We start from the raw sequence: 14,569 nt of genomic DNA, 5'->3' as shown, positions 1-14,569 counted from the left end.
CTCAAAAAGTGATGGACACATGCGGACGAAACCTGGTGGACAGATTGGGTGTATTATGAGGACGAATTGCATAGATTTTGGTGAAGATCCGGATCCACATATCAGAATTTTCTAAGTGATTCTTCACCTTTAAGAGATCGGGAATAAACGATATGCAGCATGATATCTCAAAATGTTTTGGACTGGTTATGACAAAACTAGGTGGACGAGTTTGTCAAGTGACAAGAACAAGCCGATTCGATTTTGGTTCAGGTCCGGATCCAGATCCGGCCTATCCACAACAACAACAACATGCATTTTAAGGCCATTTTCCCTGCTAGAGCGGGGGTTAGCCTTGCGGTCCCCATGACAATCTTCTCCATTTTGCCCTATTTTCTGCATCTCTCCTTGTTAACCCCCTTGCCCGCATTTCTTCTTCCACCATCTTTAGCCAAGTCTTTTTCGGTCTTCCCCGTCCTCTGCTTCCTTCTACATTCATTTCCATCACTCTTCTCAACCAGTCACTTTCATCCTTCCTCAACACATGACCAAACCATCTCAACCTGTTCCTCTTCACAGCATCAATCACAGGCTCTGATCCGGCCTATCCGTGGGATACAAAACATAAACTGGTCAGCCTGGCGGAGGTTTGCGCTCTACCGAGTGCTGTTCTAATTCTTATGATGTAACTTGGTTCGCGCTGCTTATACAACAAACGTTGACAGACAATGGAAATATTCTGTGTGACGCAAACTTTACAAACATCCTATTAAAAAACAACATATTCTTTGCATAGAATGAATGCAAATTTCATAGTGTACAAGTCATCGGACCAACACAATACAAAATACACTGAGCAGCTAAAATAGCACTCGGTAAAGAGGTAATGAGTCAGACCGTGTATATGGACATCCCATGCAGAATAATAGTTAATTTATACAAACTGATAGAATGTGTCATGTTCTGCGGTTTCTTAAAGATAAGCTCAGGGGATGATTGTGACGTATGCCTCATACAGGAAAATGAGACGGCAGTGTTTATTTTCACGAATTATTTGATTACTAGCAAAGGTACTCAGCGTTGCCAGGCAACACAGAGTCTCTTTGTGATGGGAATATGAAAAGATGGGGGAGAGAGGAAGGGGGAGAGGAGAGGTGGAGGGAAGGGGAGGGAGAGTGGGAGGGAAGGTGAGAGGGGGAGGGGAGGGAAGGTGGGAGGTGGAAGGGGTAGAGGGAGGAGGGGGTGGGGGAGAAGACGTATCCATCGTGTCCAACCTCATTCCTCCATCAAAAAGCAAAATCAAAGAGCAAAATCATCCAACATTCAATTTCTTTGTCACAAAAAGTATGCGAACCTCGAGGCTAATCAGCTCAATTAAGGAGGTAACGACAGTCAGGTAAACAGTTTCAATCAATTGGATGACCATCAGGAGTGAGTTTGGGTGGCCCTGCCATCTATGAAAAGGATAAACTTTGTTTGTCACCATCAGTGTCTGGTGGATCACCACACAGGATTGTGGAAGCGTATCATGCCCTGTTCAAAAGATATTTCTGAAGACCTCAGAAAAAGAGTTATTGATGCTCATTGGTCTTGAAAGAGTTACAAAAACCATTTCTAAAGATGTTGGGCTCCACCAATCCACTGTCAGGCAGATAGTGTACAAATGGAGAAAATTCAACACCATTGTTACTCTTTCTGTCGTCCAAAGAATATCATTTCATGATCAAGGTTACCAATAATCCAGGAGGTGAAATATTGTGGCAGTCACAAGGAACCCCAGGGCAACGTCTAATGATTGCAGGCCTCCTTTGCATTGGCTAATGTCAGTGTTCATGAGTCCACCATCAGGAAAACACTGAACAAGAATGGTGTGCAAGGGAGGATAGCAAGGAGGAAACCACTGCTTTCCAAGAACAACGTTGCTGTCCGTCTCAAGTTTGCCAAAAACCACCTGGATGACCCAGAAGGCCATTGGAAGAATATTCTATGGACAGATGAGTCGAAAGTTGAACTTTTTGGCTTAAATGAGAAACGTTATGTTTGGCAAAAACCAAACACTGCATTCCAACAATAAGAACCTCATCCAACCCTGAAGCATGAAGCATATAATGATTTGGGCCTACTTTGCTGCCTCAGGACCCGGACGGCTTGCTATAATTGACGGAACCATGAATTCTGGATTGTACCAGCAAATTCTACAGGAGAATGTCAGAGCATCCGCCCGTGAGTCGAAGCTTAACAGAAAGTGGGTCATGCAGCAATACAACAATCCTAAACACACAAGTAAATCTACAACAGAATGGCTGAAGCTGAAGAGATTTTCTGTTTTGGAATGCCCAAGTGAAGGTCCAGACATTAACCCAATTGACATGTTGTGGCAGAACCTGAAGTGAGCAGTTCATGCAAGAAAACCCACATATATCTGAGTTGATGCAGTTCTGCAAGAAGGAATGGGCCAAAATTCCTCCAAGCTGATGTGCAGGATCAGGAGTTACAGGAAACGTTTGGTTGAAGTTCTTGCTGCTCAAGGGGGTGCCACTAGTTACTGGAATGTAAAGGTTCACATACTTTTAACAACAAAGAAATTGAATGTCGGATCATTTTGCTTAATAAATGAATGGGAAAGTAGATTTTTGTGTGTTATTTGTTTAATCAGGTTCTCTTTATCTATTATGAGGACTTAGGTCATCATCTTGATTGTCATCCTGTTGATTGAAACTTAGGTGAAGATCTGATCACATTTTAGGTCAAATTTATGCAGAAATACAGAAAATTCGAAAGGGTTCACATTCTTTTCTCACCACTGCAAGAGCAGCAATAACATTGGTAAAAATGCTATGGTAATAAACAACAGCACTAAGGTAAAGAAAAGAAGAAAATCATGCTATTATGACATCACTGTAATGTCAACATTCATGAAAAAAAAAAACATTGGTCCAGAGTGAAAACTCATTATTCATAGCACAATTGGTGACATTCATTTCTTGTCCAAAATTGGAGGACTGGAATGAGTCACAAGTATTGTCTATTCGTCTTAGTACTATCTATATCTAAATGTTACCTTATTGACTCTTGATGAGCATTTCCATAATTGGCCTGCCTATTGCACACCTGTGGGCAATTTATTTTTAAATAATAAAGCTCATACAATGTGTACAAAAACGAACACCACACAAGAGCATAGGACATCACACCTAAAGTGCACCAGATGGAACTTGTAAATGGAGAAATGACTCAAAACTGAGAGTGCTATCAGCTCAATTGATTTGGGAGTAAATCCTGAAGCGGAAACTCTCAATCATGATATTCAAATGTGGCACCACCTTCCACACTCTCTTCAATCGCATTCTTCCCTCCAGATCTTCAAGATGGCTATTCTCCACCATCTTGAGTCATCTCCTCCCAAAGCCATGATCTTTTTTACACCCGTTAAATCATTCCCCTCCCAAAATTTTGCTTTAAATGGATCCAACCTGTCCACCCCTTGCATTCTGCACTACCTCTCATGCATCCCTTGTTTGTCTGTCTCCATCTACTTTCTCCCTCTGCCCTGCTGTTGTTGTTTCCCCTTTCTCCTGCTGTTTCCTTTGTTATGTTGTGTCCTGATCTGTTCTGTGTCCTCACACTTCCACGAGCATCGACCATATATAAAGAAAATAATAAAAACTAGAATCGCACTTTTCGACGTCGCAACATCGACTGATATGCCTCCGTCCACATTATTACATCATTATACATACTTGAACCAAGTTTGATTTAAATCCCTTCATCTGGTCTCAAGTATCACATTTTTACCATAAATGACCTCTGACCTTTGGCCTTTGATGCAGAAATCTAATCAGTTCATCTTTTCATCATAATATTGTTGGGGATTTGGGAATCGTGTATGTAATTTGGTGTAAATTTTCCCCTTTTGAATGCTGTAACTCTAGTATAAAGATCAGAGGTCGCCCTTAGTTAATTCATCGCATACACGTAGCAAATCTTAAGTTCCCCTCGTAGTTATGTCCTTAATACATGTTAGTATAAGGCTCTGTGGTCCACTAATTCATTGCGTTGCATCAATTAAATGAGCGTAGGCCCATTTCCCTCTCTCCACAAGACGCCATTACATGTGCTCTAACCCGGGGAAGAAGGGCGTGGCACCGAACCATCGTCATTGGGGGGGAGGAGTCAGCCAAGCGCGAGGAACAAGGCGTGGCTTTGCCAACGCCTCATCAAGAGGGGTGGGATCGGTGAGCCCTCGCACCAATCAAGGCTGAGGCGAGCTCACCGAGGGGTGGATCCAACGCACGCGGGTTGATCCCAAAAGCACGTCATAAAAGGGCAAGCGCGGGGTTTTATAGGGGAGAAGCGGACACGAATGGTTACGTGCGCGGACTGCCTCAACGTGCTGCCCCCTTGCGCTGGAGCTTGCGCCGCCTCGTGTCGTCTTGGGCCCTGCTGACTGCAGAATCGACGCGAGAAAAACCAGCACCACGCCACCGGCCCTGACACCTTCTCGAAGCGTCCTCCCTGGACCGTGCCCCGTCCTGCTGGCATTCAATCTAATCGGCCATTTCCCCTGTGTAAGTGTGCCCGTTTGTCCGTCTTTCATGTTGTCTTGGGGTTATAAGTAAGACTGTTCATAGATAAGCTAATAATATTGCACTGTGTCTCCTTGCTCCTTTCTGTTCAGTTATTTTCTTATCCTTCCCATTCTCCTTGGTTATTTTTGGTCTTGTTAATAGTTCGCAATAAATCATATTTGTTCTTCCTACTTCTTCTTCTTCTCTTCTTCACATTCGGTCGCTTTAGTGATTTCCTTCATTGAATACCTGTGGCACGATTCGGCCAACGTTTAGGATCGGGTTTAGTACTGTTAATGGCTCGAACTTCGGGTTGCTAAAACCGCTCGGCAACTAGTCCATCTAAAACCGGGGTTCGAGCGGTACTTGTCTCCCTGTTCTGCGGAGGGACGGATAAAGGTATTCGGGATAAACCCTGGACCCATAACCCTGATCCGTTCCATCCCGTGGGAGGGCGTTACAAGTACCAGGACCGGGGAGACGGCCAGCTTAACAGGACAAGGGGCTAATCACCCCTTGCTAACGGGAGAGCAGTCCCCCGTATCCGTAACAATATATACTGTTATGTTTGTAGGGGGGTAGACAATGATTACCTCAGAGCCAGGTAGAGTGTATAGATTAGTGTGCTCTGACTGTCATGAAGAAGAAGAAACCTCGATGTATAATAAGTAGGAAATTTGTGTAGACCATATGTCGAGGAAGAGGTTGTATCTTCGTTCCCATGAGAGGGGTGGGATTTGTTAATTAGCGAGGGATTATGGGTAAATTAATCCCCTGTATGTAATTGCCTATGTAATCTTTTCCTGTGTTCCTTATGACACCGCACTACGCACCATAGCCAAGCCAAGCAATCGACACCATAATTAATAACGCTAAATAAAAATCAACCCAGAAACCAGGCATCGAACACTACCGTGGATAACATCGACTTGGTGAGCACACAGGACAAAAGGTTGGTGGAGCCATGCCTAGAAGAGCAGCGATTGGTCCGGGATTTGATTGGCACAAGGACTGGTAAGATGGGACTCGCTGATAGGAGCGGACACGGAGACGTCGTGGGATGACGTCAGAGCCTCAAGTACAAAATAATTGGAATGGCGGCCTTTTCTTCTTCTTATTTTGGATCCCATAGCAAACGGTCGCTATTGCTCTTGTGCAAGGAAGATTCATCACAAAGGTTGTATTCCGACATCTTCATAGTGATCGTGAGGAGGAGGAACTGCGGTTTCCCAAGCAAGAATGACGAGTGGACAGGCGCTGCCTGCTCGCTGCACTCTCGACGACACCAGGAGTGAGTGGACACGCAGTGAGGCCTAGTTCGCGCCAACGAGCACATTTTCCTGCCAAGGACGCGAGGGGATTTTGACAATTCCCGACGAGATTCAAGAGCCGATTCGAGCTAAGTGCCACAAACTACACATATTTATTTTTCAGTTATATTTCCCTTTGACTGTATTTGGGTCTGTGTGGGAGCACTCCAATTAGGAATTGAGTTTTATCATGCATTATTTTGTGACCGGCATTTTCTTTAATAAATCCGGTATTTTTGTACATTTTAATTCCGTATCTGTTTGAGTCAATTTATTGCAGGGTCGAGAACGTCGGGTGGCCTCGTGAAGGTAAGCGCTTACGGCTTCTTCCCCACTTGCTTCCCTCACGTGTTACGAAGCCATTGAATTCAACACCTCGAAGTTAAAGCTCGTTTGGTCCTCTGTCACCCTGCGGTGTTAACCACAGGGCAGGCATGCGACAATACTTACACCAAGTTTGGGCAAAATTCCATCACTGGTTCACAAGTTAGCACAGTAACAGAAGTTTTACTGAACAGGAACTCTGACCTTTGACCTCTTGGTCCATAATGTAATCAGTTGATCTTTGCATCATTATACATACTTGTTCTAAGTTTGATTGAGATGCCTTTGGCCATTCTTAGGTTATCACGGTAACGAAAACATATCATGGACGGACAGCCGGACGAGCAACCAGAAAACATAATGCCTCCAGTGACTTCATTGGCGGAAGAATAAAAAAGTGAACTGCAATACCAGTACAGATGATCAGGTGCAAGCACAGGCAATACAAGCCAGAATTCAGATGAAAGCAAGTGGTTAACCAATCGGTTCATTGCTACAGCATTAAAGTGTAGCCCGAATCAACAGAACTTTTAAATTGCAATAAATATGACAGTCATAGCTATGCTTGATCGAGCCATTTTCATTATATTTTGTGTACAAAATCTAGGTTTATGGAATTGGAAAACGCACTGACCGTGGGGCACGACAGGAGTAAAACTTCGGGGCCTTGGTATCAAATAAGATCTATTTTCCTCTATGAATACCTGAAACAATAGAAACACCAAGCAAGGGAAAAAGTGACCAGGAAAGGAGGGAGGGAAGGGCAGGCAACACAGAAACCTGCAAGTAAGTGGGTTGGATTTAGTAAGGTTAATGGGGCTAGAAAGGATCATGAGTAAGAATGGGTGGTGTCCCGTCTGACAGATGGTGGTGCACCGAAGACCTGTAAGGAAGAATGGGATTGAACAGTCTCCAAAAGACAGTTCCATAAATCGGAGGAAAGAGGAACATAACAATGGAGTTAGGTGCAAATCCTGGATTTTGGAGGTTAACCTCTAGACTCTAGAATCTAGATAATTACCGGAAGAAAACGTGCATCCTGAAGAAGCTGGGAAGTGTTAGTTATGGAGGATACAACAGCAGAGGGAGCGAGCCCGGAGGAGAAGTAATAAGACAACGAGGCCACCGACTTAAGAGAACTGTGGATAGGTTACCAAAGATGGGTAAACCAATTGGTTGCTGCAAAGGTATAGCACATTTGCTCCTTTTATGCCCTATGTTGGCTTTTTGTGAGTTTTCAAATTGCAAGTAGATGTCAGAGACTATTTATTGAAAACTTTGCTAGCTTAAACATTTCATTATGGAATAGTTGAGCTACAAGGGCTCCCACTAACTTGTACCTTGTAGAGTCAATTTTAGAGCCTTAGACTTACCTTCAAGGTAAATACATCCTGATGCAAGTAATATATATACATCCTGCATCTTCTGATAAATTACTTTATTCAGGAAGTGATTGATCACAGTATGTTTAAAATTGCTGAGTAGGATTTATAGACATTCATCCCTTTCTTCCTTTTACCCCTTCTGTTTAATACCTGAAGGTCAGAGTCTTCATCCACATTGTGGATGCACTGGAATGCATTTGAGTACAGCTCCAGGGCCTTGGAATGGAATAACAACTCGATGTGTACAAAGTCACACAAGATGTGCTGTGGCACACACCGGAAGCATAGCTTATGGCACCAGAAAAAAGGAGGATTGTTCAAAACAGAGCAATGATTGTATTTTCAAAATCGTTAAACAAAACCAATATCATCATATCAGTTGGTTTACTGGTATTGAAATTGTCAATCTAAACATTTATAATCTCATATTACTAATGAGCAATGCATTTTTGAGGGAATGTGAAAACAAACAATCTCATCACACCAACCATGTTATTGACAACATAAATACGCACCTTCATGTCCTTCATCTTCTGCAGCGCAAAATCATCGATCATCTCCTCCAACTGCCGAACGCTGCGCGTTGTGTCCACCCTGGTCCTCTGCAATTCCAACTCAGCCTGACAGAGCAACAAACAAGCTGGGTAAGGCCATCCACACACACGGTCCAGCCTGAGGTACAAATGTCTGAGAAAGGATGCCATTTCTGATTTATTGTACAAAAATTGTTCCAAACTAGAATGCACTTGAGGGAGGTGCTAAGGCACGCCGTTGTTTTCTCTTTGTGCAATACCGCCCCAGAGAGTGCTAACCTATATTGCCGCACGGCTGTGGTGTTAGTAAATATAGCTAGGAGAGGATAAAGGTAGTAGAAGTATGAGGAGCAAGGGCAAATGTACGTTTATTTTAATTAGAGGGCCCACCAACTTGCTGCCAGTCGGAGAGTGTCAATCCCTGGCAATCTGCCTCCTGTCTTGAGGTGTCAATGATGGAGAAGGCCTTGTTTTCAAGCATTTCAAGAGAAGCAAGGTGGAAAGCAGGAGCGCCAGCTCAGCAACAAGAGAAGAAAGGTGGGAAGAGCAGAGAGCCATGCTTCCTGAAGCTCCGTGTGAAAGCTTTGGTCACCGTCATGAACTTGGTGCAGCTCAACAATCCCATAGCTCTTTGAAGAATGCTCAATCAGTGAATAATCCTTGACGCCTTTTTGGAGATATGACCCTCCCATTAGAATTTATAGCACAGAGTGAGGCCAAGGAGCTCCAGGTACTCTACCTCTTTCAGTTGGTATCCAGAGAAGATTGGATAGTATGAAGCGAAACTTAATTATTATTAGAGATTAGTGAGTTAGAGAAGAGATAGTGCCTAAGGTCAGCCACAATGACAGATTCCATTACTTTCCTTATCATAAGGAGAAGGCTGATAGGTTTGTACTTGAGTGAATATGCACATGTAACATTAAGGAGGCACAACATTGATGCCATAAGTTTTGTTGAGAACGAGTCAAAGCGAAGTTTTTTTGCTCCATTTCAGTGAATTAGGCAATGTATATCCAAGCAGTCACTGGAAACACTAAACCTGATGATGTGCTACAACCATGACTAAGCATACCAACCCACACCAACCGAACGTCTTGCACCACATGCCTACCTGTGACTGCACAATGAGTAAAGGAAAGCGAGTAGCATTTTCCAGTCGTCAAAAATCTATTCAGATGGATGATTTGGCACTCAGTTAACCACATAATGCTGTGTTGAGATATAAGAGAAGCCATTAATGTGGTATCGCTCTCAAAAAGGGTTCACCAACATAAATCCAGTCTTAATTAATCTACTCTTTATGAATCAAAAATACAGTAAATTCTTTTCTTTTTTTCAAAAGATGAAAGACACAAGCTTTATCACGTGGAAGGGAACGATACTCGTTCCTAGAGGCGTTTTTCATTCTTGGGTGTCAATAGTAAAGGCCCACACTCCACAAAAGCTAAGAGACAATGATCATAACACCTTCACTTACTCTGCTTTAAGATAATGACATTATCTGGTAGAGCCTCAATTTTAATGTCGATAGTCATAGATATAAATATTTGCTTAACCTTGAGAATGACTAATTGTTATAAATTTATTCCAGTCACCTTCAATGAAGCAAATCCTAAGTGCCAAATTGCTTTTAGCAATGAGTCGTGCTAAGCTGTATCTTTACAATATTGAATGATCCATGAGGAAGTAAACAGAGAAACATAAATGTAGAGCTACTTTAGTATTTACTCATTAACTTCACGTTGCATTGAGGATACCAAACCATGACGGTCGGATGGATTTCGTTTCCGCAACCGATTCAACTGCTTTATTTGCCGTGCTTCAGTCTTCTGCACCTTGATGGCAGTTTTGAAGTTTTCCTGTATCCAAAAGGAGCACAATCGATGAATAAACCATTTTTTTAGGTCCACATAGTATTATCTCGGAAGTACAGTATATAGTCTCCAATGATGTGCAACGCTGTCAATCTGTACCACGCCAATAAGGTACAGTCACGTGAAAAAGTAAGTACACCCCATGTAAAGTTTTGACTTTTTCAACATATTTCAACATACAACTATTTGATCTTTATTTCAACAATATTGATAGATAAAGGTGATATAATATAACAAATATCATGAAACATTTACATTCTGTAGTCCATTGTATAATTTAAATAAACATAAATGTAAATTTCACATGTGGAAAAAGTAAGTACACCCTTGGCTCTAATAGGTGGTATTGCCCCCTTTGACAGAAACAACCTCAAGTAGGCGTTTCTTATAACTGTCTATCAGTCTCTGACATCGACTGGGAGAAATTTTTGCCCACTCCTCCATGCAGAATTCTTCCAGCTGTGCGATGTTTGAGGGGTTTCTTGCATGCGCAGCTCGTTTCAAATCCCCCCACAACATCTCGATGGGATTTAGATCCGGGCTTTGACTTGGCCATTCCAGAACCCTCCATTTCTTTCTTTTCAGCCATTCCTTGGTGGATTTAATGGTATGTTTAGGGTCATTGTCATGTTGCAAGGTCTACCTTCGATTGAGCTTCAACTTCCTGACAGATTGCCTCACATTATCCTCAAGCACCCTCTTGTACAATGAAGAATTCATAGTGGATTATATGATGGTGAGCTGCCCAGGCCCTGATACAGCAAAGCTGCCCCAAACCATAATATTTCCACCACCATGCTTTACAGTTGGTATCAGGTTCTTGTGGTCAAATGCTGTCTTTGGTTTTCGCCAAACATGTCTTCTGGTACTGTGGCCAAATAGCTCTACCTTTGACTCATCTGTCCAGAGCACATTGTTCCAGAAGTGCTGGTCTTTGCCTAGGTGTTCATTGGCAAACTTTAGTCTTGCCCTGATGTTCTTTCTGGACAGCAAAGGTTTCCTCCTGGCACATCTCCCATGTAGATCAAATTTGTGCAGCCTCTTTCTAATGGTAGACTCGTGCACTTTGACATCAACAGTGGCAAGAGCTACCTGTAGGTCCCGTGATGACATTCTGGGGTTCTTCGAGACTTCTTTCAGCATCTTGCGGTCTGCTCTCGGGCTGAACTTGCTGGGGTGGCCTGGCCTGAACAGTGAACAAGTTGCAGTTGTTTGGAATCTTCTCCACTTGTAGATGATCTTCCGGACAGTCGAATGATTGATTTCAAATTGTTTGGAGATCTTTTTAAATCCCTTCCCAGACTCGTCGGCATCTATAACCTTCTTTCTGAAGGCCTCAGAGAGCTCTTTTGATCTCGGCATGGTGACGCCACACACTTCAACAACAAAGAGCAAACCAAACTAAATGTCTGAGGTTTAAATGAGACAGGTTCCTCCAAGACCCTCTCTAATGATGTTATAATCATTTGCACCTGAGCTGGTGCACCTGATTCTAATTTTAGGTATTTGAAGTAGTGATAAATGTCGGGGTGTACTTACTTTTTCCACATGCGAAATTTGCATTTATGTTTACTGAAATTATACAATGGACTACAAAATGTAAATGTTTCATGCTATTTGTTATATTATATCACCTTTATCTATCGATATTGTTGAAATGAAGATCCAATAGCTGTCTGTTGAAATATGTTGAAAAAGTCAAAACTTTACATGGGGTGTACTTACTTTTTCACGTGACTGTATGTCTCAATCCCTCTACCCAGAAGGGAAACACCATTTCAGAATAAGTGAGTCTGTTTCAATGTGAAATGCATATATATATATATATATATATATATATATATATATATATATATATATATATATAATATATAGTTAGGTTTTCATATGAAACCTCAATTGATATCTACCATTTGAAAATTGCAATTCCTAAAATTTTAAACTGTGAAATAGAAACCTCAATTAAAATTTAGGTAAAAAGCCATAAACGCATCCGTAACACTCCCCCCCCCCCCCCCCCCAATAAAAAAAACTCAATATCTAGCAGGAGGTCAGTGATGCTTGCCTCAAGAACTAGCCGATTCGATTTTGGGGGGAGGTTCGGATCCAGATCTGTGTGATTCAAAACGTAAACTGTTCAGCCTGGCAGAGGTATGCTCTCTACCGAGTGCCGTTCTAGTTTTAGCATGCATTAGCACGGGCACAATTATTGAAGAAAAAAAAATCAAACTAGAGTATTAGCATTTTAGAGAGGAATGGTTCATCCACATCTTGAATGCAGATGTCAGTTCTGTTCTTCTTGGTGTAGAAAGGATTCAGCTGGGATCGTGGGTTCGTTATGTTTAGAGCAGAACAGTTCAACTGCTGGCAGGTTGCCTATGAGAATATAAAATTAAGGATGGAACATTTTGCATTTGAAGGAGAATATTATGTGAAGATACTATAGAGCTATGTGGGATATTAAAAGGAGTAAAAACAAAACAAAACCACCTTCAGAGGCCATTTTTCCCCGCAGAGCGGGGGTTGGCCTTTTTCGGGCATCATGGTCCCCTTTTTGAAGCAATGTTTTACGGCCGGATGCCCTTCCTGCCGCCAACCGTGTTAGTCGCCTCTTGCGACACACAGGGAATTGCCAGTGAGCTGGTACTCAATTTGCCGACCTCGGAAGGATGACAGGCTGAGTCAACCCCCTGGTGTTAATTCAGGGATCGATCGGGATTCGAACCCAGGATCCGAGAATCCCAAGCCGGCACCCTAATGGCTAAGCCAACACCAGGATATTAAAAGGAGTATTGGTTCAAATATAATTTTGAACTGTATATGTCTTGTCAGCGTCGTTGGCTACTTGGGTACTCTCCCATGTAGTTTATTTTTCTCTCTTGCTTGTTGCTTATATATATTTCCATGTTAGAATTATATTTTTGGATTACAACTGTGATGGTTCTGCAAGCTAGTTTACCATATCCACAGCAAAAATGTTTTCTCGAAGTTCGCTCTGTTTTTGTATTTGCCATGCATGTTTTGCCATGACATATTTCTCTGCACACAAAAAAAAATAGATTACAAAGCTTTCAATGACATTTTGGGAGCATTAATCACTGCACGCCCACATCCAATACTGCCAACGGTGATACAGTTATTCGGATTGACCTGGTTGGCATTTCCATCTGACTATATAGCTCAATATGTTGGAATCGCAGCACTAAATCCCATATACTGTGTTGATTTGGCCACGGTTTGCACATGCTCTTGTCATTTTCATCAAAGGACATTAATGTCTCAATGTCTTGGCCCAGCAAATTATATATATATAATTATTATATATATACAATTTAACGTAAATCGTTATGGATCTCGGTTACGGCACTCCCCTTACCGAGGGGGGTTTAATCCCCTCGTCTATCACACTGGCCGTCCGAGTCCTGGAGCTATGACGTCAACTCCGGTCAGCGCTGAATAGGGTAGTAGGCCAATTATTCCTATGACCTAATTACCAGCGCCTTCCGGTAAGCGAGGAAATGCGCCCCGCCCGAGCTGCGGCTGTAATGGACATGCCGAGCGAAGCGAGCCACGACTTAGACCGTTAACAAGAGACTAAACCCGACTCCAAGCGTTGGCCGAATCGTGCCACAGGTACTCAATTGAGAAGGGACTAAAGCGATCGGGGGAAGAAGAAACCAAAGTATAAGAAGGAACAGGCGTAATTTATTAATTATATACAAAACCAAAACCAAAGAGGAAACGAAAGGGAATGTACAGTGAATAAGAAGCAGGATGCAGGGCAGCCTTAAGCAGTCTTATATTATACCCCGGACAAACAAACAGACTTACACGACAGGGAATGGCAGGAAGGAATGGCTGAAGGAGGAGCAGGGTCCAGGCAGATGGTAGGCGTCGAGGTCCGGCTCCAGGAGTGGACTCGCATCGTAGCGGGAAACCCTGGCAGGCAGCGAGCGCGTCCGCGAGCGGACGTTACATATATCGGGGAAACTGGGATACAGCGTACATAATATGTGGCTCGTGCCAACGCTCTCTCTCTCTCTCGAACAAGGTTCGTATCATCAACGGTCCCCTGCGCAGTCCGTTACCATCAGCAGTTTGTGGCGCAGCTCGTACCAAAAGCAGTCCGTGGCGCACTCTCAGCTCCGCTCCAGCTCATCGACCCGAACTCCTTCTCACCTCATCTGCTCTCCTTCTCACCTTATCTGATCTCCTTCTAACCTCATCTGCTCTCCTTCTCACCTCATCTGTTGAAGCAGTCCCTCGCAGCCGCTTTTATTGTCCGTTGTTATATCAAGCCGCCGGCTCCGATGACACGCCTACCGGTCGGCTCACCTCGGCGCTGGTTGGCCGGCAAGGGCTCGCTGGCTCCACCTCTGATGGTGAGTCGACGTGCCACACCTTGTTATTGTGGTTCCGCCCCCCTTTTTCCTCAGCTTGAGACCGCGTGCTTAATGGCGGCTTGGTGCCAGCAAACAGCCCAAGGCAAACAGCAGCGAATGCTATCCTACTGTTACTGCACTTTGAAGAGCGGAGATGATTGGGGAAATTGAAAGGGGCCTATCTTATTTGATTAATGCAACGCAGATTCAA

At 43.2% G+C, this 14,569-nt stretch overlaps 1 protein-coding gene across 2 annotated transcripts in view; it reads right to left on the bottom strand.

Moving 5' to 3' along the window:
• Positions 1 to 14,569, bottom strand: part of LOC137433440 (CBY1-interacting BAR domain-containing protein 1) — a 41,279-nt gene that overhangs the window by 8,342 nt on the left and 18,368 nt on the right. The window contains exons 4-6 of one of the 2 annotated variants that reach the window (XM_078785802.1): positions 9,860 to 9,961; positions 8,082 to 8,186; positions 7,717 to 7,830 (exon numbers count right to left, since the gene is read on the bottom strand). In XM_078785802.1, the coding sequence (XP_078641928.1) occupies positions 7,717 to 7,830; positions 8,082 to 8,186; positions 9,860 to 9,961 (321 nt within the window). The remainder of the gene's footprint in view (positions 1 to 7,716; positions 7,831 to 8,081; positions 8,187 to 9,859; positions 9,962 to 14,569) is intronic. The other variant, XM_078785803.1, reaches the window with a different exon arrangement.

Source organism: Myxine glutinosa, chromosome 10, assembly GCF_964187855.1.
Source record: "Myxine glutinosa chromosome 10, kmMyxGlut1.1, whole genome shotgun sequence".
Taxonomy (NCBI): Eukaryota; Metazoa; Chordata; class Myxini; order Myxiniformes; family Myxinidae; genus Myxine; species Myxine glutinosa.
Note: the sequence above shows the minus strand (reverse complement) of the source record. Positions and strands in the feature narration are given on the sequence as shown.